The sequence below is a fragment of the Sminthopsis crassicaudata genome, chromosome 1 (assembly GCF_048593235.1).
Source record: "Sminthopsis crassicaudata isolate SCR6 chromosome 1, ASM4859323v1, whole genome shotgun sequence".
Taxonomy (NCBI): Eukaryota; Metazoa; Chordata; class Mammalia; order Dasyuromorphia; family Dasyuridae; genus Sminthopsis; species Sminthopsis crassicaudata.
The window spans coordinates 702471958-702499940 of NC_133617.1; the positions used below are offsets into that span (position 1 = coordinate 702471958).

The 27983-nt window shown below is 36.6% G+C and overlaps 1 protein-coding gene across 1 annotated transcript; it reads left to right on the forward strand.

Moving 5' to 3' along the window:
* On the forward strand, positions 1–27682 carry EFCAB12 (EF-hand calcium binding domain 12). Its single transcript, XM_074288978.1, has 9 exons — positions 1–232; positions 15768–16270; positions 17224–17400; positions 18187–18337; positions 19153–19334; positions 21820–22033; positions 24442–24586; positions 25606–25662; positions 27419–27682. Exons 2-9 carry the CDS (start codon positions 15839–15841, stop codon positions 27678–27680), a joined length of 1620 nt encoding a protein of 539 aa, XP_074145079.1. The 5' UTR covers positions 1–232; positions 15768–15838; the 3' UTR covers positions 27681–27682.
* Positions 27683–27983: the final 301 nt, after the last annotated feature.

Sequence of the window (27983 nt, forward strand, 5' to 3'; positions counted from 1 at the left end):
GCTTAACGCTGCTCCTAACCCAGCGCTCTGCCCCTAATCAATGGTTAAACATAACAAATTGCAGTGAATTGAATTATCTCTTTGGTCCTGGCCTTGGCTTTCCTTGTGGTGAAAGGCGTAGGATATCCCAGCTTCTTCCTCACAGAGCTTAAAGCACATTGAGAGCGGAGAGAAGACCTGAATCTCTAAATTTCCCGATGATGGAAGCAGCAGCCCTGCTTACCCAACCAAGGTAGGTCGGGATCTGTAGCAGTAGCTGCGGCTTGCTTGATATTTATGTTCCGAGTTAATGGCCACCTCAAGGTTCTAAGCTGCCCTTCTGTACAATCGGAACTGCGGGACTGTAGTCATGGCATCCAATTTTACAACACACTGCTCGAAGCTGCAAAAAAGTACCAGCGCTCAGTCGACCTTGACACTCTAAAGTTAAAGACTCACTTATTAATCATCAAACTCTCTGATCCCAAATTAACTACCTATATAGCTTCCCTCTATTTTCCACCACCGTCACCCATTCTCCTGATGATCCACCATCACAACAAAATGGCCCTACTCATAGATCTGATGTTACGTAATTCTCCACGTGCAGCAGCCTCTCGCGATTCTTGGGCAGATGAGCTGGTGTGAAAAGCACTGGCCTGGAAATCAAGAGTCTTGGGTTCTAGTTCTACCTTTACCCTGGTGTGACCTCGGACAAGTCAATCACCTCTGAATCTCTTCCCTTCGTATGGAACAAAAAGAGTTGGGGTGGGCCACATTGTCTATCTCTAAGGGCCCTTCTAACTAAAATTCTAATTGTTACTGAGTTCTTAGAGTCCCAAGGACTGAACAAGGTGGATAGTCTACAGGTGGGAATACTTTCTGGACTTTCATGCTACCCTTGGGGAGCTGAAATTCCTGTCACTCAAAGATTGGTTTGCAAGATGGGTGATGATCCCCAGCAATCACTAGACTAGTTTACAATGAAAGGTAGACAGCCTGGCAGAACTAAGGGAAATCAAAAATAATTATAGTTAAAAGTACCTTTTGAGATCATCTAGTCCAAGTATCTGATTTTACAAAAAAGGAAAATGACAGTAAGGTGACTTGCTGAAAGTCACCAAGGAAGGAAGGAAAGCCAAGATTTAGACTGTTGACTCCAAATCTGTTTGGATCCTGTGAAGGCATTGCTGTTGCATAAGGCAATGTGGGAAAATTAAGCCTCTGTTCCATTATTATATATCAGAGTCTTAAAGGCTTCTCTGAAACATATGAATGATATTACAAAATCAGTGTGCTTCTCCAGGGTTTTATTTTTAATATTCAGTCTGATTTTATTCCTCACATCACTCTGAGGCACTTTGTATTGTAGTAATTGACAGATAAAGGACCATACAATTTTTCTTCCTTCAGCAACATTCAACAAACATTTATTCAGGACAGCCATTTTTCAGGTTGTCCTTATACAAAGTTTTTGTTGGTTTTTTAAATCCCCTGCCTTCAAGGAGTTTACTATCCAAATATAAAGTTTTTGTTGAGTTCTTTAATCCCCTGCCCTCAAGGAGTTTACAATCTAGTAGGGAAAGATAAACCTCATACAAAGACAACTATGACAAATTCAATAAAAAACCATCAGAAAACCTTTTATGAAATAAAATAAAGCAAAAACAACAACAAAGCACACATACATAGAGGAGTAGAATTCATAATAAGCACAATCAGAAGTATGGAGATGGGAATGAGAATGGACAAAATCTAGATCAGAAATTGGAGAACTATAAAGTGTTGTGTGATGTTATATATATATATATATATATATATATATATATATATATATATATATATATATATATATATATATATATATATAAATTATTTGTAAATAGCAACTAAGTTGAATTGTTTTTCTTCCTGGTCAATGTCAGATTTATAATCTGTAATTTTTATAGCATAAAAATTTATATTTATATAATTTAATATATTTACATATTTGATTAGAATAAGTTTAATATTTTAATACATTATATATAATGCATATTAATATCATTTTACTTATATTATATGTTACATTACATAATATAAATATCAATTGATTTATAAATATTTTATATACATATAAGTATTTACTTATAAATAAGTATAAAATATATATTATAAAATATAATAAAATGAATATTTATTTCAAAATATTATATAGTTTATAATATACAATTTTATAACATATTAACTTTTTAAAAAGTGAGAGCCACAAGCAAAGATCATTGTTCCCTATCATCTTAACCTCAATTCATTTGTATAAACAATTCCTCTTCTCTCCTCCACCTAAAATACATTCTTTTGTCATGTCAACTTTCTTAGGTTAGATCCGTTCACAACTCCACCAACAGTGAATTAATGTCTCTTTTTTCTCACATACCCTTCAATATTGGTCATTTTCCTTTTTTTTTTTTTTAAATCCTATTAGCCAATCTAATAGTTATAAAGTAGTACCTCAGAATTGTTTTAATTTGCATTTCTTGCTGTTTGACCCTGGGCAAGTCACTTAACCCCAGTTGCCTTTCCAAAAAACCAAATAAGAATAATAATTTTCATTTTTTCAACCAATAGTGAGTTAGAGAGTTTTTTTCATATAGATATAGACAGCTTTGATTGCTTCATCTGAAACCATTTCATATATTTTTATCATTTATCAATTGAGGAATGTCTCTTATTTTTAAAAATTTGACTTAGTTTTCTATATGTTTGAGACCTTTATCAGAGACACTTGTTTCAATTTGTTTTCACAGTTACTATTGCTAATTGTATTTCCCTTCATACTATTCCCACACTCCTATTTATTCCTTTTTCTATCCTTTTACCCTGTCTCTCCTCAAAAGTTTTGTTCTTCTGACTAACTCCTGCCTTAATGTGCCCTTCCTTCTATCTCTGACCACCTCCTTCTCTGACCACTTTCTCTGATCCTCTTCCCCTCCTACTTTTGGTAATTATTATTTGATAAATAGTGGGGAACCATTGAAAGTGCTTGAGCAGTGCAGTTCATTTGTCCTTCATTCTTGAAGACAATGAACAAACCAAGGAGATGATGTTATGATATACAAGTGATTGCATTTAAATGAGTTAATCTGTGTGATCTAGAACACAAAGACACATGAAACAGGCCATCTAGAATGCAAAGGCATGCAATCTGGGTGATCTAGAACACAAAAGCACTTTATGTGAGTGATCTAGAATACAAAGGCACATGGATCAGATGATGTAGAACACCGAGACATGTGATCTATGATGATTTTGGTACAGGTGAACTAGAACACAGAGACACTAAATCTGAGTGATCTAGAACACAAAGCCATGTAATCTGCACAAACAAAAGCACTTTGATCAGGTGATCTAGAACAGAGATGTGTGATCTGGGGTGGTTGATCTGAGCAATCAAGAACATAAAACATGCAATACATGTGATTTAGAACATAAAAATGTAAAATGGGATAATTGGTCCAGATGATCTAGAACAAAAAGCCATGTAATCTGGGGTGGTTGATCCAAGCAATCTAACATACAAAGACACTTAATCTGGGTGGTCTAGAACACAAAGACATGTAATCCGAGGTGGTTCGTCTGAGTGATCTAGAACACAAAGACACACAATCTGGGTGATCTAGGACACAAAACCATGTAATCTGGGTGAGTGAATCCAGTTGATCTAGAATGTGAAAATACACAATCTGGATGATCTAGAACACAAAGGCATGATCTGGGCAATCTAGAATAAAAGACATAGAATCCAGGGAGGCAATCCAGGGCATGTAATTGAAAAGTCATATAATCCGGGTGATCTAGAACACAAAGATACATAGTCTGGGACAGTTACTCCATGTGATCAAGAATGCAAAGACTTGTAATCCAGATGATCTAGAACACAAAGGCCTGTATTCTGAGATAGGCAATCCAGGTCAGATAATCCTGCTAATCTCAATCTTTTCTAGATTATTCCCTTTTTCTAGATTCTTTTCTGGATCCTATCTCTAGAAAACTGTTTTCTAGATTCTTTTTTTGATCCTCATTTTTTTTCTAGGTTGTTTTCTGTATTTTCAATTTTTCTAGACTCTTTTTGGGAAAACACTCTTTTCTAGAGCCAGATGATTTTCTTGAACTTCAATCCAGAAACACTCTTTTCTAGAATTTCAATCCAGAAAAAGGCTTTTCTTCCCCTCGATTCTTTTCTGGATCCTTCTCTTTAGAAAAAACTTCACTCTAGAAATCACCATTTTCTAGATTCTTTTCTGGGCCATCTCTTAAAAAAAAAAAATTCTTTTCTAGACTGCAATCCAGAAAAACCTTTCTAGATTTTTTTCTAGCATCTCAAGCCAGAAAAAATCTAGTTTCTGTATTCTTTTCTGGATCCCTGATCTTTTCTATATTGTTTTCTGGACCCTCTTTTTAGGGAAAAACACACTTTTCTAGATTCTTTTCTAGAGCCTCAATCCAGAAAACTTTCCTAGATTGTTTTCTGGCATCTCAATTCAGAAAAACTTTTCTAGATTTTTTTTCAAAATTCTTTTCTGGGTCCTCTCTTTAAAAAAAAAAAAAAAAAAAAAAAAAAAAAAAAAAAAAAAAAAAAAAAAACTTCTTTCCTAGATCCTTTTCTAAAACCTCAATCCAGAAAAAACCTATTTTCTAGATTATTTTCTAAAGTTGCAATCCAGAAAAACGTTTCTAGATATTTCCCGGACCTTCTTTCTAGGAAAAAAAAAAAAAAACTTTTTTCCAGATTCTTTTTTAGAATTTCAATCCAGGGAAAAAAAAAATTTCTAGATTAATTTCGAAAGCCTCAATCCAGAAAAAAAAAAATTTTTTTTCCCAGATTCTTTTCAGAATCTTCGATCCAGAAAAAAATTTTCTAGATTTTTTCTAGGTTCTTTTCTAGATCCTCTCTTTAGGGGAAAAAAAAAAAAAAACTTTTCTGGATTTTTTTTTCTAGAGCTTCAATCCAGAAAAATCTATTTTCCAGATTCCTTTCTGTATTCTTGATCTTTTCTAGATTATTTTCTGGGTCCTCTTTCTAGGTTCTTTTCAAGATATTTTTCTGAAGTTTCAATCCAGAAAACACTCTTTTCTAGATTTTTTTCTGGAGTCTCAATTCAGAAAAACTTTTCTAGTTTTTTTTTTTTTTTTTTCTGAATTATTTTCTGGATCCTTGACCTTTTATAGATTCTTTTCTGGATTTTCTCTTTTTTAAAGACTTTTTTTCTAGATTCTTTTTTAGAGCCTCAATCTAGAAAATCATTTATAGATTTTTTTCTGATTCCTCTCTCTAGAAAACACTCTTATCTACATTCTTTTCTAGAGCTTCAATCCAGAAAAAACTCTTTTCTATATTCTTTCCTGTATTTTCAATCTTTTTCTAGATTCTTTTCTGGATCCTCTCTCTAGAAAACATTCCAAGATAGGAAATCTGGGTCAGATAATGCTGGTGATGTCCTCATTTTTTTTTTTCTAGACCATTCCCCTTTTCTAGATTTTTTTCTGGATCCTATCTTTAGAAAACATTTTTTTTGATCCTCGGTCTTTTTTAGATTGTTTTTTGTATTTTCAATTTTTCTAGACTCTTTTCAGGATCTTCTCTTTAGAAAACACTGTTTTCCTGGAAGATGAATGGATGTCCATCAATTGGAGAATGGTTGGGTAAATTATGGTATATGAAGATTAGGGAATATTATTGCTCTGTAAGAAATGACCAGCAGGAGGAATACAGAGAGGCTTGGAGAGACTTACATCAACTGATGCTGAGTGAAATGAATAGAACCAGAAGATCTCTGTACACTTCAATGTTGTATGAAGATGTATTCTGATGGAAGTGGATATCTTCAACATAAAGAAGATCCAACTCACTTCCAGTTGATCAATGATGGACAGAAATAACTACACCCAGAGAAGGAACACTGGGAAGTGAATGTAAATTGTTAACACTACTGTCTATCTACCCAGGTTACTTATACCTTCGGAATCTAATACTTAATGTGCAACAAGAAAATGGTATTTACACACATATATTGTATCTGGGTTATATTGTAACATATGTAAAATGTATGGGATTGCCTGTCATCGGGAGGAGGGAGTGGAGGGAGGGGGGGATAATTTGGAAAAATGAATACAAGGGATAATATTATTTTTTTTAAATTACTCATGCATATATACTATGGAAAAAATTCTAAATAAAATAAAAAAAAAGAAAACACTTTTCTATATTTTTTCTAGAAACTCAATCCAGAAAAACTATTTTCTAGATTATTTTCTGTATCCTCTTTCTAGAAAACACTTTTTTCTAGATCCTTTTTTAGAGCCTCAATCCAGGAAAACATTTTCTCTATATATTTTTTCTTGATTATCAATCTTTTCTAGATTCTTTTCTTGATAATCAGTCTTTTTTAGCTTTTTTTCTGGATTCTCTCTCTAGAAAATGATCCTAGATCATTCTAGATCATTCTAAACCATTTCCTGTCTCTGAAATCACATAGGCCTACATGGTTTTTGAGTTCTAGATCACCTAGATCTGCTGTCTGGATGGTCTAGAAACAAAGACAAGTAATCCTGGATGGAGGTGATCTAGAATGCAAGGATACTCAGACTGGGAGATTTAGAACACAAAACACACTGAACTGGTGATCTGGAGCACAACAACATGTAATCCAGGATAGTTATTCCACAATCTAGAACACAAAATCCTGTAATCTGGGAGATCTAGAATACAATGACAATTAATCTGGGACCATTAATCTGGGGTGATCTAGAACATAAAGACACACAATCTGGGCATGTGGAACAAAAACCACATGGTATGGGTATCTAGAGCACAGACATACAACCAGGGCAACTAATCTGCAATCTAGAACACAGCTGTATAAGATAGATTATCTAGAACACAAAGACATGTAATGTGTGGTGGCTAATTAATGATCTAGAACACATTAATCCAGGCAATCTAAAACACAAACCCATGTAATCTGGGATAGTTAATCTGCTATCTAGAACTCAAAGACACAAAATCTGAGCATTCTAGAACACAAAGACACATAATCCAGGATAGTTAATCTGGGTGATCTAGAACACAAAGACATATGATTTGTGCAAGCTAGAACACAAAAGCGTGTCATCTGGGTGATCTAGAACACAAAGACACACAAATTGTGCAGTCTAGAACACAAAGACATGTAATCTGGGACAGTTAATTTGATAATTGATCTAGAACATAAAGACACATAATATGGCTGGTCTAAGCTTGAACAGTAGCATATATAACATACAGAAGCACTGTATTTCCTTCCAGTGATACAAGAAACCAAAAACTCATTTGCAAATCCAGCAAACAGGAAGGATTTCATTCAATGGTATTTTTAACTAGGCATTTTAGTATTTTTTGAGAACATTTTTAGAACCTTTCAGAACCTTTGCCAGTCTATTAGAACTTCAGAAAACAAGAGGTCATCTGGTCTAATCCCATCATTTTGCTTAGAAAGGCACTGAAACCAGAAAAGGTAGTTACCTAAGACTATACCTCTAGAAAATGTCAGGATTCAATAAGAATCACAGGATCTCAGAGCTGGCAGCAATCACCAACCCCTTTCCCCCCACATAAAGTATGAATCTCCTCTACAATATACCTGATAAATTCTGAACAGTTCCAATGATTGGAGACTCACTCCCCTCAAGAAGTCCAAAATTTTTTTTTTTACATTTTTATGTAGCTCTATTTGTTCCTAAATTCTTCTTATATTGAATCAGGCCTTCTGAATCTCACTTCAGTAGTTTTTTCACTACTCCTAAAATAGGTCTGTATGTGTGTGTGTGTATGTGTGTGTGTTTGTCTGTTTCTCTGAATGTCTCTGTCGCTGTGTCTCTCTCACTAAGGGAAATAATATCAAAGGAAAAGAGAAGAGAGTCCAGGTCAGAGATCTGAGGGATACCTGTGGTTAGAGGCGGTGATCTGGAGGACTTCATCTAAAACCATCAGGATTCAAACAGAACCTAGAAGAAACCTGGTCTTATCCTGTCTCTCATTCTCCCTGTCTTTCTCTTTCCGTCTTACTGTCTCTCTTTCTCTTTATTTGTGTGTGTGTGTGTCTCTCTGTCTGTCTCTGTCTCTGTCTCTCTCTCTCTCATACACTCACACATTCCATTAAATAAAAACTATTGACTTCCTATTTTCTCAGAATTATGTATAAAATCCTCTGTTTGGCTTTCAAAACTCTTGGTAACCTAGCTCTTTCCTACTTTTCAGTTTTTTCATACTTTTCTCTCCTTCACATACTTTGTTACCCATTGACACTGGGCTCCTACTCTTCCTTGCGAGAACCACTCTCAACTTGTGCCTCCAGGGATTTTCCCTTACTGGCCACCATTTTCAAAATACTCTTCCTCCTCATCTTTACTTTTTGACTTCTCTAGATTCCTTCAAGTCCCAAAGAAAGCCTTCTTCTTCAGGAAGCCTTTCCCAGCCTCTCATCTCAGTGCCTTCCCTCTGAGATTACCCCAATTTATCCTGTTGATATCTTGTTTGTATGAAGCATTTGCATGTTATCTCCCTCCAGAAGATTGATTCCTGCTATGGTATTTAGTTGTTCTTGTTGAGAAATATCTGCCTCTTTGGGACCCCATTTAGGGTTTTCTTGGCAATGGCAGGGTAAAGTGACTTGCCCAGGGTCACACAGCTAATAAGTATCTAAGATTTCATTTGAACTCAGGTCCTCTTGGCATTGTGTCCTCCGCATAGCTGTCTCCCACTCCTCTTCAAAGTAGGGAATGAGTTGTTGTATTTTGTTTTGTTATTGTTGTTGTTGTTTTGGTTTAGGTTTGGGTTTGTGGAGGTTTGTTTTGGGTTTATTTGTTTGTTTGTTTTTAACCTTTATTTGTATCCTCAGCTCTCAGCACAGCACCTAGCCCAAAGCAGGTACTTAATAAGTTCCAGTTAACCAATTGGCTCCATCCTGCCTCTGTTGTGACTGGGAATCATTCCTCAGTGCTGGTGATAAAATGGAAGAATTCAATTTATTTCAGAGACAATAAATGACCTTATGTAGAATATAACAATAACTGGTATGTATTTTATGCATTTTGCATTTTATATTCATTATCTCATTGGACCTTCATAACAACTATAAATAATGTTATCAGCATCATCTCCGTATTATAGATTGGGAAATTGAAGTTGAGATGGGTTAAGTGACTTGGCCACAGTCACACAGTTAAAAAGTATCTGACTTTAAAAAGCAAGGTCTGACCCCAGTTGTTTTTTATTCCAAGGTCAGAATTCTTTACTCTATATCATTCCATTTTTTATTTATTTATTTATTTATTTTTTTTTAGTCATCATGCTGATTAGCATGGGATTCATTATTTTTTTTTTTTAAAGATTTCAGGTATCCCATTAATTGGGGAATGGCTGAGTAAGCAATGGTATATGAAAGCAATAGAATATTATTCTTTAAAAAAATGATGAGCAGGCTGATTTTAGAAAAGCTTGGAAAGATTTACATGAGCTGATGCTAAGTGAGGCAAGCAGAACCAGGAAAACATTTTACACAGCAACAAGATTGTGCAAATATGTATGATAGACTCGGTTCTTTTCACCAATTCACCAATCCAAAGCAATCCTAATAAACTTTTAGATCAATAGAGACTATTTTCACCTTTTTTCTTTCTTCTATTTCTTTTCTCATGCTTTTTCCTTTTTGTTCTAATTTTTCTCTCCTAGAAGGATTCACATGGAAATATGTAAAAAAAAAAATGAGTTTATATGTATAACCTAATATAAAAATTTTTTTAAAGAAAAAAGAAATTTCAAGCATCTTCATGAGTTACTCTCTGCGTCCTAAGGAGCAAAAAAAAAAAAAAAAAATCAGAAATGGTCCATTTTCCCTCATCTATAAAATAAGCTGGAGAAGAAAATGATAAACCACTTTGTCAAAGAAAACTTTGTGGAGAGTCAGAAATGATACAGATCTGTTACTCATTTGCTTATCACATTCTCACTTGAATTATTATTTTCATCCTTCTCTACAAAACTGAGTACTTACTGGAGACCATACCTTCCAAATTGCAGGTACTTAAGAAAAGTATCATGATGTTGAATATTTCTGAACTTCCATTTTCTGGTGAGGAAAATGAGCAAGCCAATGACTAAACCAAAACTAAAATTCAGGTTTCCTGACTCCCAGTCAAGTGCTCCTCCACGTTATTCTTTTAGAATGTTAACCTTGATAGGATAAGACCAGGTTTCTTCTAGGTTCTGTTTGAATCCTGATGGTTTTAGATGAAGTCCTCCAGATCACCGCCTCTAACCACAGGTATCCCTCAGATCTCTGACCTGGACTCTCTTCTCTTTTCCTTTGATATTATTTCCCTTAGTGATCTCATCAGCTTCCATGATTTAATGATCTCTATACTGCTGATTCTCAAGTCTACTTTTCCTCCCCCAGTCTCTGCTGGAAGTCTGCTGACCTCCAAACTCACATCTCCAAATGTTTTTCAGACACCTCAAACTGGATGATCACAGACACTTTAAACTAAGTATATCCAAAATGAAATTCGTTATCTTCTGCCCTAAATCCTCCCTACTTCTTATCTTCCCTATCTCTGTAGAAGGCAAGACCATCTTCCAAGTCCTTCAGCTCATAACTTAGGAGTTGTCCTAGATTCCCATTATCTCTTACTCCTGTCCCCCATATCCAAGCAGTTGCCAAGGTCTGTCAATTTCCCCTCTGCAACTTTTCTTCAATAATACCCCTTTCTGTCCTCTGACATTGCCTCCACCCTGTAGGATCTCATCATAGCACACTTGGATTATTGCAATAGCTGCTGCTAAATCTGCCTGCTTCAAGTCTCTTCCCACTTTAATCTATCCTCCATTTAGCCATTAAAGTGATTTTTCCTAAAGTGCAAGCCTGATCCCCCACCCAAAACACATACACACACACATACACGATGGAAAAGCCAGTGACTCAGATCTTTCTCCCCAATCCCTCTGAAACCTTTAAATAATAACACAAAACAATTCCTGGAATGGCAGAACCTACAAAAGGGCAAGGTGAAATAACTATCCTGCTGAAGACAATTTAGAAGGAGAAGAAAAGAAAGAAAGAAAGAAAGAAAGAAAGAAAGAAAGAAAGAAAGAAAGAAAGAAAGAAAGAAAGAGAAAGAAAGAAAGAAAGAGAAAGAAAGAAAGAAAGAAAGAAAGAAAGAAAGAAAGAGAAAGAAAGAAAGAAAAAGAGAGAAAGAAAGAAAGAAAAAGAGAGAAAGAGAAAGAAAGAAAAAGAGAGAAAGAGAAAGAAAGAAAAAGAAAGAAAGAAAGAAAGAAAGAAAGAGAAAGAAAGAAAGAAAGAAAGAAAGAAAGAAAGAAAGAGAAAGAAAGAAAGAAAAAGAGAGAAAGAAAGAAAGAAAAAGAGAGAAAGAGAAAGAAAGAAAAAAAAAGAGAGAAAGAGAAAGAAAGAAAAAGAAAGAAAGAAAGAAAGAAAGAAAGAAAGAAAGAAAGAAAGAAAGAAAGAAAGAAAGAAAGAAAGAAAGAAAGAAAGAAAGAAAGAAAGAAAGAAAGAAAGAAAGAAAGAAAGAAAGAAAGAAAGAAAGAAAGAAAGAAAGAAAGAGAAAGAAAGAAAGAAAAGACTGTAGCACCAGGGTAAGAGTGCAGCACTGTACAGACTATGTCAGCATAGACAGGGCCCCAGCAAACCAGGAGCAGAACTTGGAAGCCATTGAATCTTCAGCTGCAGAGGTGGCTTCCAGAGATCTCAGCCCACAGAGGATAAGGGAGTAGAATAACTGGTCAAAAAGAGATTACAGGGATCTCTTTGTTAGTCCTGAGGCAGAATTCTAACTCACCAGAGCTTGGTGATCACAGTGGAGCAGGGAGCCTCATCACAGTTCCAGGGCTAAAAAAAAGAGTACTTGTGATCACTCAAAGAACAGAGTAGAGGTCAGGAGAATAGTAGCCACTTCTCTTTGGATCATAGCACCTTGGAAGAACTGAAAATTTATGGATCCTAAAAGTATATCTGAAAACAGCTGCCCCAAATCCTAAAACTTGGAATAGTGCTTGGGAAGCAAAGTCCTACTTTAAACAAAGAGATAAAAATCAAGAAATAGACTGGGAAAATGGGCAAACAACAGAAAAGATTTCTGACTATAGAAAATTACTATGGTGTGACTAGGAAGATCAAAACACAAACTCAGAAAAAGATAACAAAGTCAAAGTTCCTATATCCAAAACCTCCAAGAAAAATATGAATAGGTCTCGGGACGATGGAAATGCTCAGAAAGGATTTTGAAAATGAAGTAAGAGGGGTAGAGGAAAAAGTGGGAAGAGAAATTAGAGTAATACATGAAAATAATGAAAAATGAGTCAACAGCTTGTAAAGGAGACACACACACACTCACACATACGTACACACACACTCACACATACATACACACCTGAAGAAAATAACTCCTTAAAAAACAAATCAAATATCAAAATAGATTACAAAAAACCAATAAGGAGAAAAATGGTTTTTTTGAAAACCAGAATTGGTCGAATGGAAAAAGAGGCAGAAAAAGTCACTGAAGAAGAAAACTCCTTAAAAAGTAGAATTGGCCAAATGGAAAAAAGGAACAAAAGCTCGCTTAAAAAAATAATTCCTTAAAAATATGAATTGAGTAAATGGAAACTGAATTGTTGAGAAATCAAAAAATAATAAAACAAAATCAAAAGAAAGAAAAAATAGACAACAATATGAAATATATCACTGGAAAAATAATGACCTGGAAAATAGATCCAGGAAAAATAATTTTAAAATTATTACTATTGTTAATACTACTATTACTAATTGAAAGCCATGATCAAAAAAGGGGAGCCTACATGTTATCTTTCAAAATATCAAGGAAAAATATCCTGATATTCCAAAACCAAAAGATAAAATAGAGATTGAAAAGCTTACCGATCACTTCATGAAAACTTCCAAGAATATTATAGTCAAATATCAGAGCTCTCAGGTCAAAGAGAAAAATGTTGCAAACAGCTAGAAAGAAATAATTCAAGTATCATAGAGTCGTAGGATAACACAAAATTTAGCAGCTTCTACTTTAAAAGATCAAAGGACTTGAAATATGATATTCGGGTGGGCAAAGGAATTAGGATTATACCTAAGAATCACATTGAGTATAATTCTAGGGGGAGAAGGGGAAGGGGAAAGATGAACATTCATTAAATAGAATATTTTCAAACATTCTTGATGAAAATACCAGAGCTAAATAGAAAATTTGACTTTCAAATACAAGACTCAAGAGAAGGATAAAAAAAAAGAAGGAAGAGAGAAAAATCACAAAAAAAGTGAACAGGAAAGAGAAATCATTAGGGATTATTGAGTTTAAGTTGTTTACATTGCTACAAGGGAAATGATATTTGTAATTAATGAGAATTTTCTCATTGTTAGGGCAGTTAGTAGGAGTACAATATAAATAGAGGACACAGGTGTGAGTTGAATATAAAAGGAAGACATTTGAAAAATAAAATTAAAGGGTGAGAGAGGAATACACTGGGAGAAAGGGAAAAAGGAAAGGTAGAATGGGGCAAATTATCTCACATAAAAGAGGCAAGAAAAATCTTTTACAATCAAGGGAAAGATGGGGGAAGGTGAGAGTGATTGAGCCTTACTCTCATTGGGATTGGCTCAAATAGAGAATAACACACATTCAATTGGGTATAGAAATGTCTTACTCTACACATTGAGAATTGACTCAAATTTATAAAAATAAGACCCATTCCCCAATTGATAAATTATCAAAAGATATGAATAGTTTTCAGATGATGTAATCAAGCTCTCTCTAGCCCTGTGGGAAAAATGCTCTAACTCACTACTGTTTGGAGAAATGCAAATTAAAACAATCATGAGGTACTACCTCATACCTATTATATAGGCTAATAAGGCAGAAAATAAAAACAACCAATGTTGGAAAAGATATGAGGAAAATGATATATTAATGTTCTGAGGTGGAATTGTGATCTGCTTCAACCATTCTACAGAGCAATTTTTAATTATGCCCAAAGATATACAAAACTATGAAGACTCTTTTCCCCCATAGATTTATTAAAATGTGTTATTAGACATTAATCTTTTATACAATTTGATGTGATATCTGATATAACTAGCTAATCCATTGATCTCTCTGTTTTGCCTATTAGCAGTTATTTTTTTTTTTTACATTTTACCTAAAATTTTGAGTTCCAAATTCTATAGCTCCTTCCCACCCTCCTCCCCTACCCCTGGAAGATGGTAAGCACTGAGATATGGGTTATGGATGTGCAATTATGTAAAATATTTCTGTACTAGTCAATTTAGTACAAGAAAACTCAAAAGAAAAAAAATGAAAGAAAATGAAAAATAGCATGCTTCAGTCTGTATTTAAACAATATCATTTCTTTCTCTGGAGGCAGATTGTAAACTTCATCATTAGTTTTTTAGAATTGCTTTGGATTATTGCCTTACTGAGAAGTCATTTATAGGTCTTCATCAAACAATATCGCTATTACTGCATATAACATTCTCCTCATTTGTTAACTTCATTAAGCATCAATCCATGTAAGTCTCTCCAGGTTTTTCTGAGACAATCCTGCTCATCATTTCTTATAGCACAATAATATTCCATTACAATTACATTTCACAGATTGTTTAGCCATTCCCCAGTTGAGGGGCATCCTTTTGATGTTTAATTCTTGGTCACCATAAAAAGGTACTATAAATATTTTTGTACAAAAGGATCCTTTTCCCTTTTCCTTTTTTTTGGATGTCTTTGGTGTATAGACCCAGCAGGGATATCATGCATACCCTTACTAGATCTGTATTCAAAAAAGAGATTAAAAAAAAAAAAAAAAAAAAGGAAAAGAACCTATATGTACAAAAATATTTTATAGTTCTTTTCTGGTGGCAAAGAATTGGAAATCAGAGAGAATGCTCAACTGGAAAATGACTGAATAAATTGTAGTATGTGATAGAATATTATTATACTACAAGAAATGATGAGCAGGATACTCTGAGCAAAACCTGGAATGATTGACATAAACTGATGCAAAGTGAAATGTACTGTATACAAAATAACACTAATATTGTAAGTCTATCAATTGTGAATGACTTAGCTATTCTCAGCAGTATAATTATCTAAGACAACCCTGAATGGACTTATGATCAAAAATGATGTCCATCCCCAGAGAAAGGATTGATCATGTCTGAATACAAATTGAAGCATATGTGTGTGTGTGTGTGTGTGTGTGTGTGTGTGTGTGTGTGTGTGTATAAATACATAGAAGTGTTAAGTATCTGAAACTAGATTTGAACTTAGGTCCCCCTGACTTGAGGGCTAGTGCTCTATCCACTGCCCCACTTAGCTGCCCCCATACTTTTTTTTAACTTTATTTTTCCTGAGATTTTTTTTTTTGGTCAGTTTTGTTTTACAGTATAACTAATATGAAAATATGTTTTGCATGACTACATCTATATCAAATTGCTTGTCTTCTAAATGAGAGGGGTGGGGAGGACAAAAGAAAAAATTGGAAACTCAAAAGTTTTTAAAATGAATGTTAAAAATTGTTTTTATGTGAAATGGGGGAAAATGATAAGCCTTAAAAATGTTTTTTGAATTGAATTGAAGTTCAACTTCTTGAACTGGCATATTATGATATTTTATTTATTTATTGCTTTTTTGTTTTTATTTTTATTTATGTATTTATTTATTAGCATTATGATTTTTGACTGCCATCTTTTTCTAAGGATTTGCCAAGTTCAGAGAATGATGGATTGCTTATCAGAGGATGTGTAGACAGCCATAGAAAGAAGCAGAAATGAATTCTACTTGGTTCAAGTATTTCAAGGCTTCCAAGAAGCCAGGCTTTACAATACCCACTTGCCGTCGTCGTATTATCTTTTCACCGCCCTCACCAGAAATACCATGCTCCCCCATTCCCAGTGAATCCAAGGTTGTAGTTGAAGCTGCTCCTTGCCTTCAAGTGGATTCTTCGACCAAATCCTACCCAACAGTAGACATTCGTCAGGAAGAGAAGCAGATAAAAGATGAAGATGAGGTGCACAAATGGCTGGCTGAGAGGCTAAAAACAAAGAGAGAGTTGGACACTTTTGTGAACCTTGAGAAATGGGTCTATAATAAACCCAGGACGACAAAGTTAGAGAACCGACTGTTAAGGAGGATTTACACTCAGCGGGAGGAAGAACTGGCTGCCCTGAAAGCTGCTGAAGTTGTTCCTGAAGAAGACTTGGTGAGCAGTCCCATTTTCCAGATGAAAATTTTTTCACCCATTATATCAATTGATTGTAAGTTCATATAAAGTAGGTAGGACAGGGATGATTATTTCCTTCTTGCAGAAGGAAAAACTAAAGCACTAAAGGAGGTCATCAGTACCCAGATGGGATCTAGAAATCAAGAGTAAACAAATTCTATGAGGAAGACCAATGCCTTTAGCTTATGCCTTCCTTCCAGTACATAATTCAGGGTTTCCACCAGTGGTAACAAGTGACTAAAATAACCCAGAAGCCTCTGTGGAAGAAAAGTAATTCTATTTCATTTGACCAGAAAGGTTTCAACTGATACTATAAAGGATACTTTCATTTTCAATTGATACTATCTATCATGAAGCAGCTGGGCATTATGGGTTTAGAATAAAGAAGTCCTGGGTCAAGTTTCTCTCTTTGACATTATTAGTTGCATTTCCTGGAACTGGACCTTTAACTCCTCTTAGTTTCAGGTGATAGTTTAAGATTTATTGAAGTCATTGTAACCAAATTAGAATTTGGTGAAGTGAATTGCCCAAACTGTATTCTTATAGGCAAAGGCAAGCATGGGGAGACAGGATATTCATGTAGGGAAAACTATAAGCAAAGACACAGGAGTAGGAGCCTTCATTTCATGGCTTGGCAAGCGACTATGAGAAGGTGGCCCAAGTAGCTCATCAAATGAAGTGGAAAAGGCAAATTGCAGGAAGATCATGAAAGGCAGGAAGATTTCCTTCTAATCAGGGATTCCAACAAGAATGGGAATTCAGAAAACACTCACTAGAGTTCTCCGGAGTCCTTATTCAGTTCCTCTTTGATACCCTTAGTTAGGATACCTTGTTGGTCAAGAGATGCATTCCATTGGCTCTGGCTCTCCAAGAACCAGGCACTGTCCTGACAAGTCATTCATTCTCTTGTCTCCTTTGATTTCTTTCAACAGTCAGCTTTTGGGCGGCCCTGCAAAGGTATTCCCACAATCATCATACCTGAACCCTTGTGCCTGTATGTCCTGTATGAGCATCTGTTTTCACGCAGGATCAGAGTAATGGAAATGTTCTGCAAGGGAACGTGGGACCAACAGATCTCCAGGGAAGAGTTTGTGAAAGAAATGAAAAGAGTAAGCTGATGCTGCTGGGTGACTAGAAACTATTGTTCTTCAGAATCAGGTTCTGGGGAGCCTCGAATCAGCTTGCTGAGCTGTAAAAAGGAAGCACAGGTTTGTGCTGCAATTCAGACTTTAAGAAACAGTTTTGCTTCATTTGGATGGGTGTACATATAGTATTTGCAGAAGAATGGCCTCTTTTAGCAAGAACGAATTCATGGAAGAGATGGAAGTCAGTCAGCCAACAGGCATTTATTAACTATTTACTATGTGCCTGCATTGTGCTAAACACTTGGGTATAGATAAGAGAATACATAGTGTAAATATATAGTATATTCACACATCTATTTATAGTATAAATATATGGTATGTATTAATATAGATGTATATACCATACATTTATGGTGTATGCTGACATGGATCCATATATTCATACATTCTATTTATAAATATATATATACTATATATACACACTATGTATAGGTATGTGCATATAGTATATATAGATATGTATATATCCTATATATTTATACTATATATGGATTTGTGGATGTAATATTATATATACTCTATACTCTCTATATAGACTAAATGTACACTCTATTTATACAATACATAACTGTATATATACACCATATGTTTATGCCATGTTTGTATACACACTATTAATTTATACTATATATAGATGCATGTGTATGTATATATATATATTATATCCTTGTTACGTGAGCCAGAGCATTGGGTACTTATTTTTCCTATTATCACTTAGCCTTTAAATGGGGATTTTGTTTCTACATTCAGATTGGTGCTCCTCTGACTGATCGAGAGTTTGAGGATGTGATGATCTATTTAAGTTCATTGAACAAGAACAACAAAATCTACCGGGATGACCTAATGACCTCATATAAACACTGGCTTTCTTCCAAGAAAAATGATGTGCACCAGAAATCTAGTAAGAAGCCAGGATGCTGATCTGCATCCTTCTGCTACTCTAAAGAATCAACAGACATTTATCAAGAACTTATGATGCACCAGGCACTGTGCTGGGTCCTCAAGAAATTCCTTCCTCTTAAAGTCAATCAAGTGCAAAGCATTTATTATATTGAATCTAAGCACTGAGGGAAAGGCAAAGAAGGAAAGAGAGAGTTAGTCCCTGCCTTCAAGGCTCTTACAGTCTAGTGGAAAGGAGTGGGGAAAAGGGAAGCAGCTTTATTAGGGAAGAAGGGAAGAAGGCACATAGGAAAAATATGTTAATAATTCATTGGATCTAATGCAGCATGCTGGACTTCCTGGACTTCTGTCCTGTCATAGACATTGGATCCTAAATCTTCCACAGAATCACAACATTTATAGTTGGGAGCAGCTCTCTATTTCTTACCCTCCATTTTGCTGAGTAAGAAAGCAATGACTTGCCAAAGGAGTGATACATGCAGAGGAAGGAGTATGGAATAGTTAACCTCAGTTTCAGAACCCATCTGTAAAGTCCCTTCTAGCTCCAAATCTATTGTCCTACTTAACTCTTAAGAATAGCCTTTAAAATTTTTTTGTTTATAGTTTGTCCTTATCTTAAGTGATAATTTACTTAAGAATTTATCTGTAAATTGCCTGCTTCAATGCCCATAATCAATGTTCAGTAAATATCTGTTGATGGATGGAGAGTGCTAGGTAAAGCAGAATATTTCTTGGCCCTTTCTCCTGTTCTTCCAATTGTATATATTATTATGACATACTTCTTGTTCTTGATTTTTTTCCCTCCTCCCACTTCAGATCTAAGCTACTGGAGAAGAGTCAGACGTGGGAAATCAAAGAAGGATTTGCTTTCCCTATCCTCCTCTCCAAAATTTTTGGAAGTGCCTTCAATTAACACTGAGCCAGATAGAATGCATATGTCCTATGAGGATATGGAGGAATCTGGGAAACGGTATAGGGAACTGAGGCGACAATCTAAGGTAACTCTCCAGCCAAAGAATTATCTGTCCTTTAACTATTCTCAGGCCACTAAAGAGTTTAAAAGACAAACTAGGGTCTCAGCTTGCCTCTCTCATCCCATGTCTATGAAGAGAATGTTTTCTGGTTCCTTCAAGACCAGGCTAGCAGGCAGCATGTATTAGAAAAGGTCTTAGGGGCAACATACTGCGTGGATTTTGTAGAAGCTTCAGGCTACAGAGGGCTCAAGTTTTTGCTTTGGCAGTAATTAATGACATTTATTGAGGGCTTACTGGGCCAGGCATTGTACAAAGTGCTGGAAATAGAAAAGGTCAGTCCTTGCCCTTAAGGAGCTTATGGCAAGGGGGGGGGAGGGATAACAACATGCAAATTAATGTACAAAGCAATCTATATATACACACAGGCAAGGTAAATAGGAAATGATTAACAGTGGGGAGGCATTAAAATGAAGAGGACTTGGGGAAGGTTTGCAGTAACTAACTGCTGATCTTGGGAAAGTCACTTTACTTTTCTCCTGTGTTACTTTCCTCATGTACCAAATGGAGACAATAATCTCTCTCCTGCCTGTCTCAACTCATGTCCATCACACACAATACACAAGGTTCAGTTTTGGTTTGTTTTACCAGTGACATTGTTATTCTTTACCTGGTAGGAAGATATTTTGATCTTTACCTTACCTGCAAGGTAAGGAAGAAAAAAACAACATAAACCCACCAACCTACTATACAAATGAAGGCAAGGGGGCAACTAGTGGTTAGAGCATCAGCCTTGAATTCAGGAGGACCCTAGTTCAAATCTGATCTCAGACACTTAACACTTCCTAGCTGTGTGACCCTGGGCAAGTCACTTAACCCCAACCTAAAAAAAACAAAAAACAAATGAAGGCATAAGACTAGGGACTAAACTGTAATTTCCTTGATAGAGGGAACTTCCAGATGAGGAAATTCTCCCCTAGTAATCCTGGTCAGTACCTCTGCAAATTGTGGTTTTTTGAGAGTGACTGACAGCCTTGAGGAGTCAGTAGTTGGCTGAATTTATCCTGAAGAGGAAATGACTAGTCCAGGTCACACATTCAGGTTTCTCCTAGTTCCAAGGTCAGTTCTCCATCCACCAAGACCCCCATGCAGATGAAAAGGATTGGCATTTATAATGTGCTACTGACGTTACCACTTTGCAATCCTAGCTTCTCTCCTGGATGTTTCTTGATAGAACATTGAATGCCATGAACTGGGATCCTGGAATACTGATTTCATAGTTGAATATCTAGAATATTGATTTTCTTTTTTTTTAAATTTTTTATTGTATTTCATTTTGTTAATTAAAAAAAAAAATTTTTTTAAAGATTCATTTTTTAAAAAGTTTGAGTTCCCCTTACTGCAGCTCTTCCCCCATCTACTCAGAAGGCAAACAATCCATGGGAATTGATGCCGTCTTGCCCCCCCCCCAAAAAAAAGGCAAGGAAAAACAAAGTGAAAAACACTGTGTCTTATTCCGTTTTCAGTCCATAAGTTTTCTCTCTGAGGTGACAACAATTTTCATTATTGATTCCTTTGAAATTGTCATGGATCATTGTATTGATCAGAATAGCCAAGTGTTGCACAGTTATTGTTATAATATTGTTGCTACCATGTACAGTTCTGTTCACTCCACTTCGCATCAGTTCATATAAGGGTTCCCAAGTTTATTCTTTCTCATTATTTCTTATAGCACAGTAGTGCTACATATATGTGCTCTCACACAACTGCCTTATTATATATCACAATTTGTTTAGCCATTTCCTAATTGATGAGCATTCCCTCAATTTCTGATTTTCTTTTTCTTTTTCAAAATATTTTATTTTATATTTTGTTTTAACATCATCTTTATTTCCAAGCGTATTCCTCCCATTCTCCCCTACTGAGAAGGAGATGTTGATTGTTCTTTAAAAAAAGAGGAAATGAAAAAGCAGTTAAGTAAAATTAAACAATACATCAGCCAAGTGTGAGAACATGCAAAACCATGACCCCCAATCACTGCAGAGAAAGAATCACATATGATGTCATTCATGTCCAAGTTTGGGTCATCGTTATACAGTACTAAGTTTTGTTTTGATGGTTTTTCCCCCAAGGGAGACAGGTACATTTTCTAATTTCTTTTTTGGTATAGCGTTCAGTCACTCTGTGTCTCTCTGTTTCTCTCTCTGTCTCTGTCTCTTGTTTGTCTGTCTCTCCTGCCTCTCCCCCCACCCTTCCCTCCCACTGTGTGTCTTTCCTTCTCTCGGTAGGTTTGTATTTCATTTTTTGGTAAAACACTGATTTTCGTGGTATGGTCCTGATATGAATCTGTCCCAAAGTTATCCAGAGAAAGTTCTCCAGGACTTCAGAAACAAAAGATGAGACTAGGGGTTAATGGAATGGTTAATTGAGTTCTCAGTGTCCCCCAAATAAATTAACATTTTTTTCTAGGGATTACAATGGAGAAATGTCTGTTTTCTTTTACCTCTTACAGAAAAAAACCAATCCTTTGTTGTTCTTGGAAAGATATCGCCTTGTACGAACTGGCATCAAGCCTTTGGATGACCACTGCCTCCCATCCACTCTTCCGGATGAGTTTGGGGAGCTGACTAATGCCTTCCGACAGGCTACCTTTTTGGTCTACCTGAAGTGTGTGAAGGCCTGTGAAGCCTATCAAATCCCACTGACTGAAAAGACCCTTATGAAAGGCAAGGTGGTGAGAATGGGCAGGGAATGAAACTCTGAGATGCTGGGTTATCAACAAGGCACTTTGATAGAACTTAGCTCTTCCTTTGGTTAAAACACTCTTAACTAAATACTTTAATTCTTTAAGAATCCTGCCAAAGCAACAACAATCCTTCAGATAGCTACTATGAAAGTGATTTTCCTAAAGCACAGATTTTTGTTAACTCTCTTACTCAGTAACACTCTAGTGACCCCTATTACCTCTACTAAGGTTAACAACAAATTCCCTTATTGACATTTAAACAACTGTTTGCACTATTGTCTTTCTTCCCAGGTTACTTTTACCTTCTGAATCCAATTCTTATCATGCAACAAGAAATTCGGTTTTACACACATATATTGTATCTAGGATATACGGTAATACATTTAACATGTATGGGATTGCTTGTCATCTAGGGGAGAGGGTGGAGGGAGGGAGGGGAAAATTCGGAAAAGAAGTGAGTACAAGGGATAATGTTTTTAAAAAAAAATTACCCATGCATATGTACTGTCAAAAATTTTTAATTATAAAATTAATAGAAAAAAAATTTTAATAAATAATTGGCCTTATTTGATTAAAAATATAGCCTTCTAGTTGGGCTTCATTTCTTAAGTCTTTCCCTACTCCAATCCATCCTTCAGATAGCTACTATGAAAGTGATTTTCCTAAAGCACAGATTTTTGTTAACTCTCTTACTCAGTAACACTCTAGTGACCCCTATTACCTCTACTAAGGTTAACAACAAATTCCCTTATTGACATTTAAAGTCCTTTACAACACAAACCCTTTATATAGCCTTATATATAATTCTAGTCATATCTATCTATCTCTATCTATCTATATATGTATATATATATATATCAATGGTAACTAAAGAAAATCCACAGAAACATAGAGTTTAGAGTTTGTAGGGACCAAAGAAACCATAAATAGATCTTTTACAGCTTTCCTAGAAAATAGTCAGCTGCTTCCCTCATCAGAATGATGGCCAGTGTCTTGGTGTCCGTCACATTGGCTGCTGTTCAACATCATATTGCTTCAAGCAACTGCTCACAAAAACTGCAGTGAAATGGCCAGCCAAATAAAGCCAACACATCAGAAAAATGAATTCCCCACACCTAGCTTCTCCATCTTGTTCAAATTATATGTCAGAGTGAAAGGACAATAGTTCTCTGCACTGCAATTCCCACAAGTCCCTGGGGATTCTCAAACCATTCTCAGCCATTCTCAGACCTCTCCCTGACCTATGTATGTTATCTCCCATTAAAGAATATAAAGCATCTGGAGGACAAAAATGGTCTAATTTTTGTCTTTGTAATCCTAATGCCTGGAGCACTGAATTTTTTAAATGCTTGTCATTTGGTTTACACAAGAATATGAACATCTTGAGTATTCTATAGTTTGAAGTTCTAGTACATAGAATTTTGTGAACTGAGATTCTAAAACATTGGCTTTTTTTAAAATGAGATTTTCATTTATTTCTTTTGTCTTTATTCCTTCCTTTTCCTCATCCCAGGAAACATACCATGTAACAAAAGATTTTTTTTTTAAAATGGAAAAGGAAAAAAAGTTCTGCAAAACCAATACATTGAATTTGTATGAAATACACACAAATATATTCTATGAAATGTTTCACATCTATGGATCTCCCCTCTTCTGCAAAGGAGTTGGAGGGAAGCTGTTTTTCATGAGATGGTCTCACTCAGATGATCTCAGGATAAGAATGTCACCCAAAAGACTTATATGAAGTATAAATTTGACCTACTACTATGTATAAAGTGGGCTTTAGTGAAACTTTTCCTCATTATGTAAAATTAAATTAAGTGCTTAACATTTTCTAAGTTTTATTGTATTTTCATTAATTTTGTTAAATATTTCCCAATTACATTTTAATCTGGTACTGGCTCCTGCACACCAGACTGTTGTGGCAATGACCTAAATTATGTGTTTGATATCTCTGGGATAATGCATAGAGAGTTGCCTTTGGAGCCAGGTGGTCCTGGATTCAAGTCTCACCTATGAAACATGCCAAAGGCAAGTCATTTATTCTCTCCAGTCCCATCCACGTAATCATCCTTGCCAATAGGAAGCATGAAATCAGTCAGTTAGCCAATGTGCATCTGTCAAGTGTTTACCATGCGCCAAGCACTGTGTTAGAGCTTAAATATTGCAAGACAAAAGATGCAACAGACCCTGCCCTCAAAGACCCTACTTTTAATACTTGTTGGATTGGATTGGTTTATGAAGCAGAGAAGGGAAGACCCCCTCCAGCCAGAATTTGGAGTCCTTACCTATCTAGATTCTTAAAAAAGGATTCCTCCATATCCTAAAACCAAAAAGCACCCTGTTAGGGAAGCCTTTCCCAACCTGTTGCTTTTCTCTTGTTGACAGCTCTACTTTACCATGGAGACAAAATTGTCATGGCGAAAGATCATGTTCTCAAGCTCAGGCAACCAGGAGGCTATTATGATGAAATAAAAGAACACACACCAACTATAGCCAAGTACCATGTGATCAATGAATCGACAATTAAGAAGTATGTTCAGCCTTGTTTTGAGCTTCTCCAACCTTGCCTCCACCTCCATTTTGACCCTGAGCCAGTCATGTAACTGCTCTCAGCCTCAGTTTCCTCATCTATAAAATGGGGATAATAATAGCACCCACCTCACAGGGTTGTTGTGTGAGAATCAAATGTGATGTCCTACAAACCTCAAAGGGTTGCAGAGATGTTAGTTATTTTCCCCATGGTTCATTTGAAAGATATGGACTGGGGGCAGCTAGGTGGTGCAGTGGATAGAGCACCAGCCCTGAAGTCAGGAGGACCTGAGTCCAAATCTGGCCTGTGTGACCCTGGGCAAGTCACTTAATCCCAATTGCCTCAGTAAAAGAAAAAGAAAAAAACAAACAAGCAAAAAAGATGAGACATAAGGACTGTCTCTACATTGGGCTACTGAAGCTGTGGATCTGAATGCTTTTATCTTATACTAATACCTAACCTGGGTTCCTCTTTCTTCAAACCAGGGCCCCAAATGTTTGATCATGAATTAGTGGTGGGCTGATGGAGGACAGCCATCCATATGCTGGAGATGGTCTTGGGCCCTGGGGAGAAGAGAATAATATTCTCAGGGTAGCCTGAAGGCTCCTCTCCCAGTCCAGGTCAGGGTCCCGGGCTGCTGATCTCTTGAGCAAAAAATGGCAGCCACCAACCTCTCTTACTGACTTCTGTCCCAGCAGTTGCTCTCCTATTTCTATGCAGGGGGTGAGCTCATAAAGCAGCGAGGGTAGTGTAGCAGAGAAGTGTACTGGGGGGAAGGAGTATGGTGCATGTCAATGTGTCATGTTTTTGAAAGAAGATATGCCCTTAGGACTGTTTCTGACATTTCTCTCAACAAGGCAGAACCCTCAGTTTCACTCCAGAACTGAAGAATCCCTACGGGAGCCTCCTTTTGTCCTCTATTAGATGTAACTCTCCTCTCCCACCTCCCCCCAAAAGCTGCTGGGAACTTGAATTTCCTCCCCTCTTAACCAGGAGCTTTTTTCTTTCACTTCTTCCAGGAAAATACAGAAGCCAGTTAAGAAAATGAAATTTGGAGAGTTTGAGGCTCTGAGCAGGTCTGTATGAACAGACAGATCACAGAGGTTTTGTGTGTGTGTGTGTGTGTGTGTGTGTGTGTGTGTGTGTGTGTGTGAGAGAGAGAGAGAGAGAGAGAGAGAGAGAGAGAGAGAGAGAGAGAGAGAGAGAGAGAGAGAGAGAGAGAGAGAGAGAGAAGGGGGGAGGGAAAGAGAGGAGGGAGACAGACACAGACAGAGAGAGATGGTGAAAGTGGATATATGGAGACTGGAAGACTAAGAGTAGGACCAAGTGTCATTCTCTAGTATGAGTTTAAATGGTGTACAAAGAGACATCTTGTGAACAACCCCAAGTATTGTGCAGTTACCCTCATCCTGTAGACTGTAGAACTCTGAAGGAAATTTTGGGACGGGGGTGCAGGAGAAGTTAAAAATGGAAGAATATTCAGATTTAGTGTAAATGGTGGGTAATTTGGGGGAAAGATGCTGGCAGGGGCAGTGGGAGGAAGATGTCCAGGAAATACTTCCAGCGGAAAATAGGATGTGAGATACTTAAAGAAAAAGAGGGTAGCAAGGGAGGAGTAATGGCTGCTTTGGGGAGAGGGGGGAATGTCTTTTCTTCCATCCATCTTCTCTGAACATATTCATAGGCTACTTTTTGTAGCTGAAAGATGTACCTCCTGGTGTAATTTAATCCCCTTTCAGGCTGATGAAAAGCACCCTGCTCTGCTAGAAGTCAGGGCACTTGGATGCTAGTCCCAACTTTGTTACTCACTGATTAGCTTATTAGAAGTCAGTGGGCTACAATGGCTTTGAAATCCGTGGAACTGGGCTCCTATTCTAGTTCTGATGCTGATTTCCATGGGATCACAGGCAATCCACGTCTTCTCCTTTGTCCCTTTTTCCTTATCTGTAAAATGAATTTAAAGAAGTGGCTCTGAGGGAACCTCTGATTTAAAAATATGGTCCATTCTGATCCTGGGCAAATCAATTCCCCTTTTATGGGGTTTAGTTTCTTCATGAAATTTTGTCACTTTCCAAATTCTCTCCTCCTTGGATGAAATTCTGATGATTCTCCTTGGTGAGTCTGTGGTTCTAGTGGAAGGAAGTCTGTAAGGAGTCTCCACTCAGGCTGAGACACTCAACTCTCTTCCTCCCCCAAAGCCACTGGCAGCACCTTTAACAGACTTGAGAGGAGGATAAGAAAGAGATGATAGTTACACTTGTCACTAATTCCCTGTTGTTAAGCTATGGTAAAAGCCTTGAAAAGCAGGCTGAAATTATTTGGAGATTATTTATGTATTCTAATGATGCATGGATTCCTCATCCTTGGTTCCCATTAAATTATCTGAAGTTGGCTTAGTGAATCCTGGGATGGGGGTGGAAGTATCTTGCCCATAGCCAGCAGTTGGAAAAGAGCCGGTGGCTAAAATGTACCTGTTGCCCCAAACTGGGAGTCTGGGAGGCGCTGGACAACCTTCTATGGACCTTGGCCCACAATGTCAATCAAAAACCCATACCAGCTGACATCCTTGTATCCTTTCTCAATCTCAACCACCTCCCTCTCCTTTTCCAGTTACCTGTTCACATCTCCATATCCTAGGGCTTAGTAATACCCACTTTGTGCAAGGGACAGGTCAACAACTGTCTAGGGCCTACTGCGATGAGAATCCAGCTTCTTCCTTGATTTATACCCTGGCTAAGCTCATAGAGTTGTAAATAGGTACCAGCCATTCCAGAAGTAGTACCTTCCAGGCAAACTCCTCTTTCTCACTTCCCTTCTCATTTCACTTCCTAGGAAATTAATGCGTATGTGCCACAAGCCTTACTGTGGGATGTACCGTACCCATCCCAATTTCTTCTGGCCCGGACACCTCCTGGATAAACTGCTGATATACCTTCCCGACAAGAAGTGGGAAAAACAAATGGTTCTTTTCAGCCGGGTGGACAAGAAGTCTCCCATCTATCCAGCCAGATACTATCCTAAAGACTGCTGGCCCCTTTCTGATTCAGGCTATGTAACCTCTGGTGATTTTGATAGATATAAAAAATGCCTTTAATTTAGATTGGGTAGAGATTGGAAGACCCAATACAGCAGCAATATTGGCTTTACTGTTCAGTAGGCTATACAACCATAGCTGCATGAACTTAAATCTAGTACCAACCTTCTTTCCACCTTCCCAAAGCTGGGGCTGAAATCACAGAGACAAAAGATATTATAATAAGTATATGAGGAGGAAAATGACCAATAATAACAATTATAAGACATTGGACCAAAAACTCAGTGTTTAAACTCAAGTCTTGCTATATCAGATTACAAATCACCAACACCTTAATAAATCCAAAGATCCATGTTTTTTGTG

Coding starts and splice junctions, on each gene's coding strand:
- EFCAB12 (XM_074288978.1), top strand. CDS start 15,839: ATGAATTCTACTTGGTTCAAGTATTTCAAGGCTTCCAAGAAGCCAGGC. Junction 18,338..19,152: donor TGATGTGCACCAGAAATCTA/GTAAGAAGCCAG, acceptor CTCCCACTTCAG/ATCTAAGCTACTGGAGAAGA. Junction 22,034..24,441: donor TGAAAAGACCCTTATGAAAG/GCAAGGTGGTGA, acceptor TCTTGTTGACAG/CTCTACTTTACCATGGAGAC.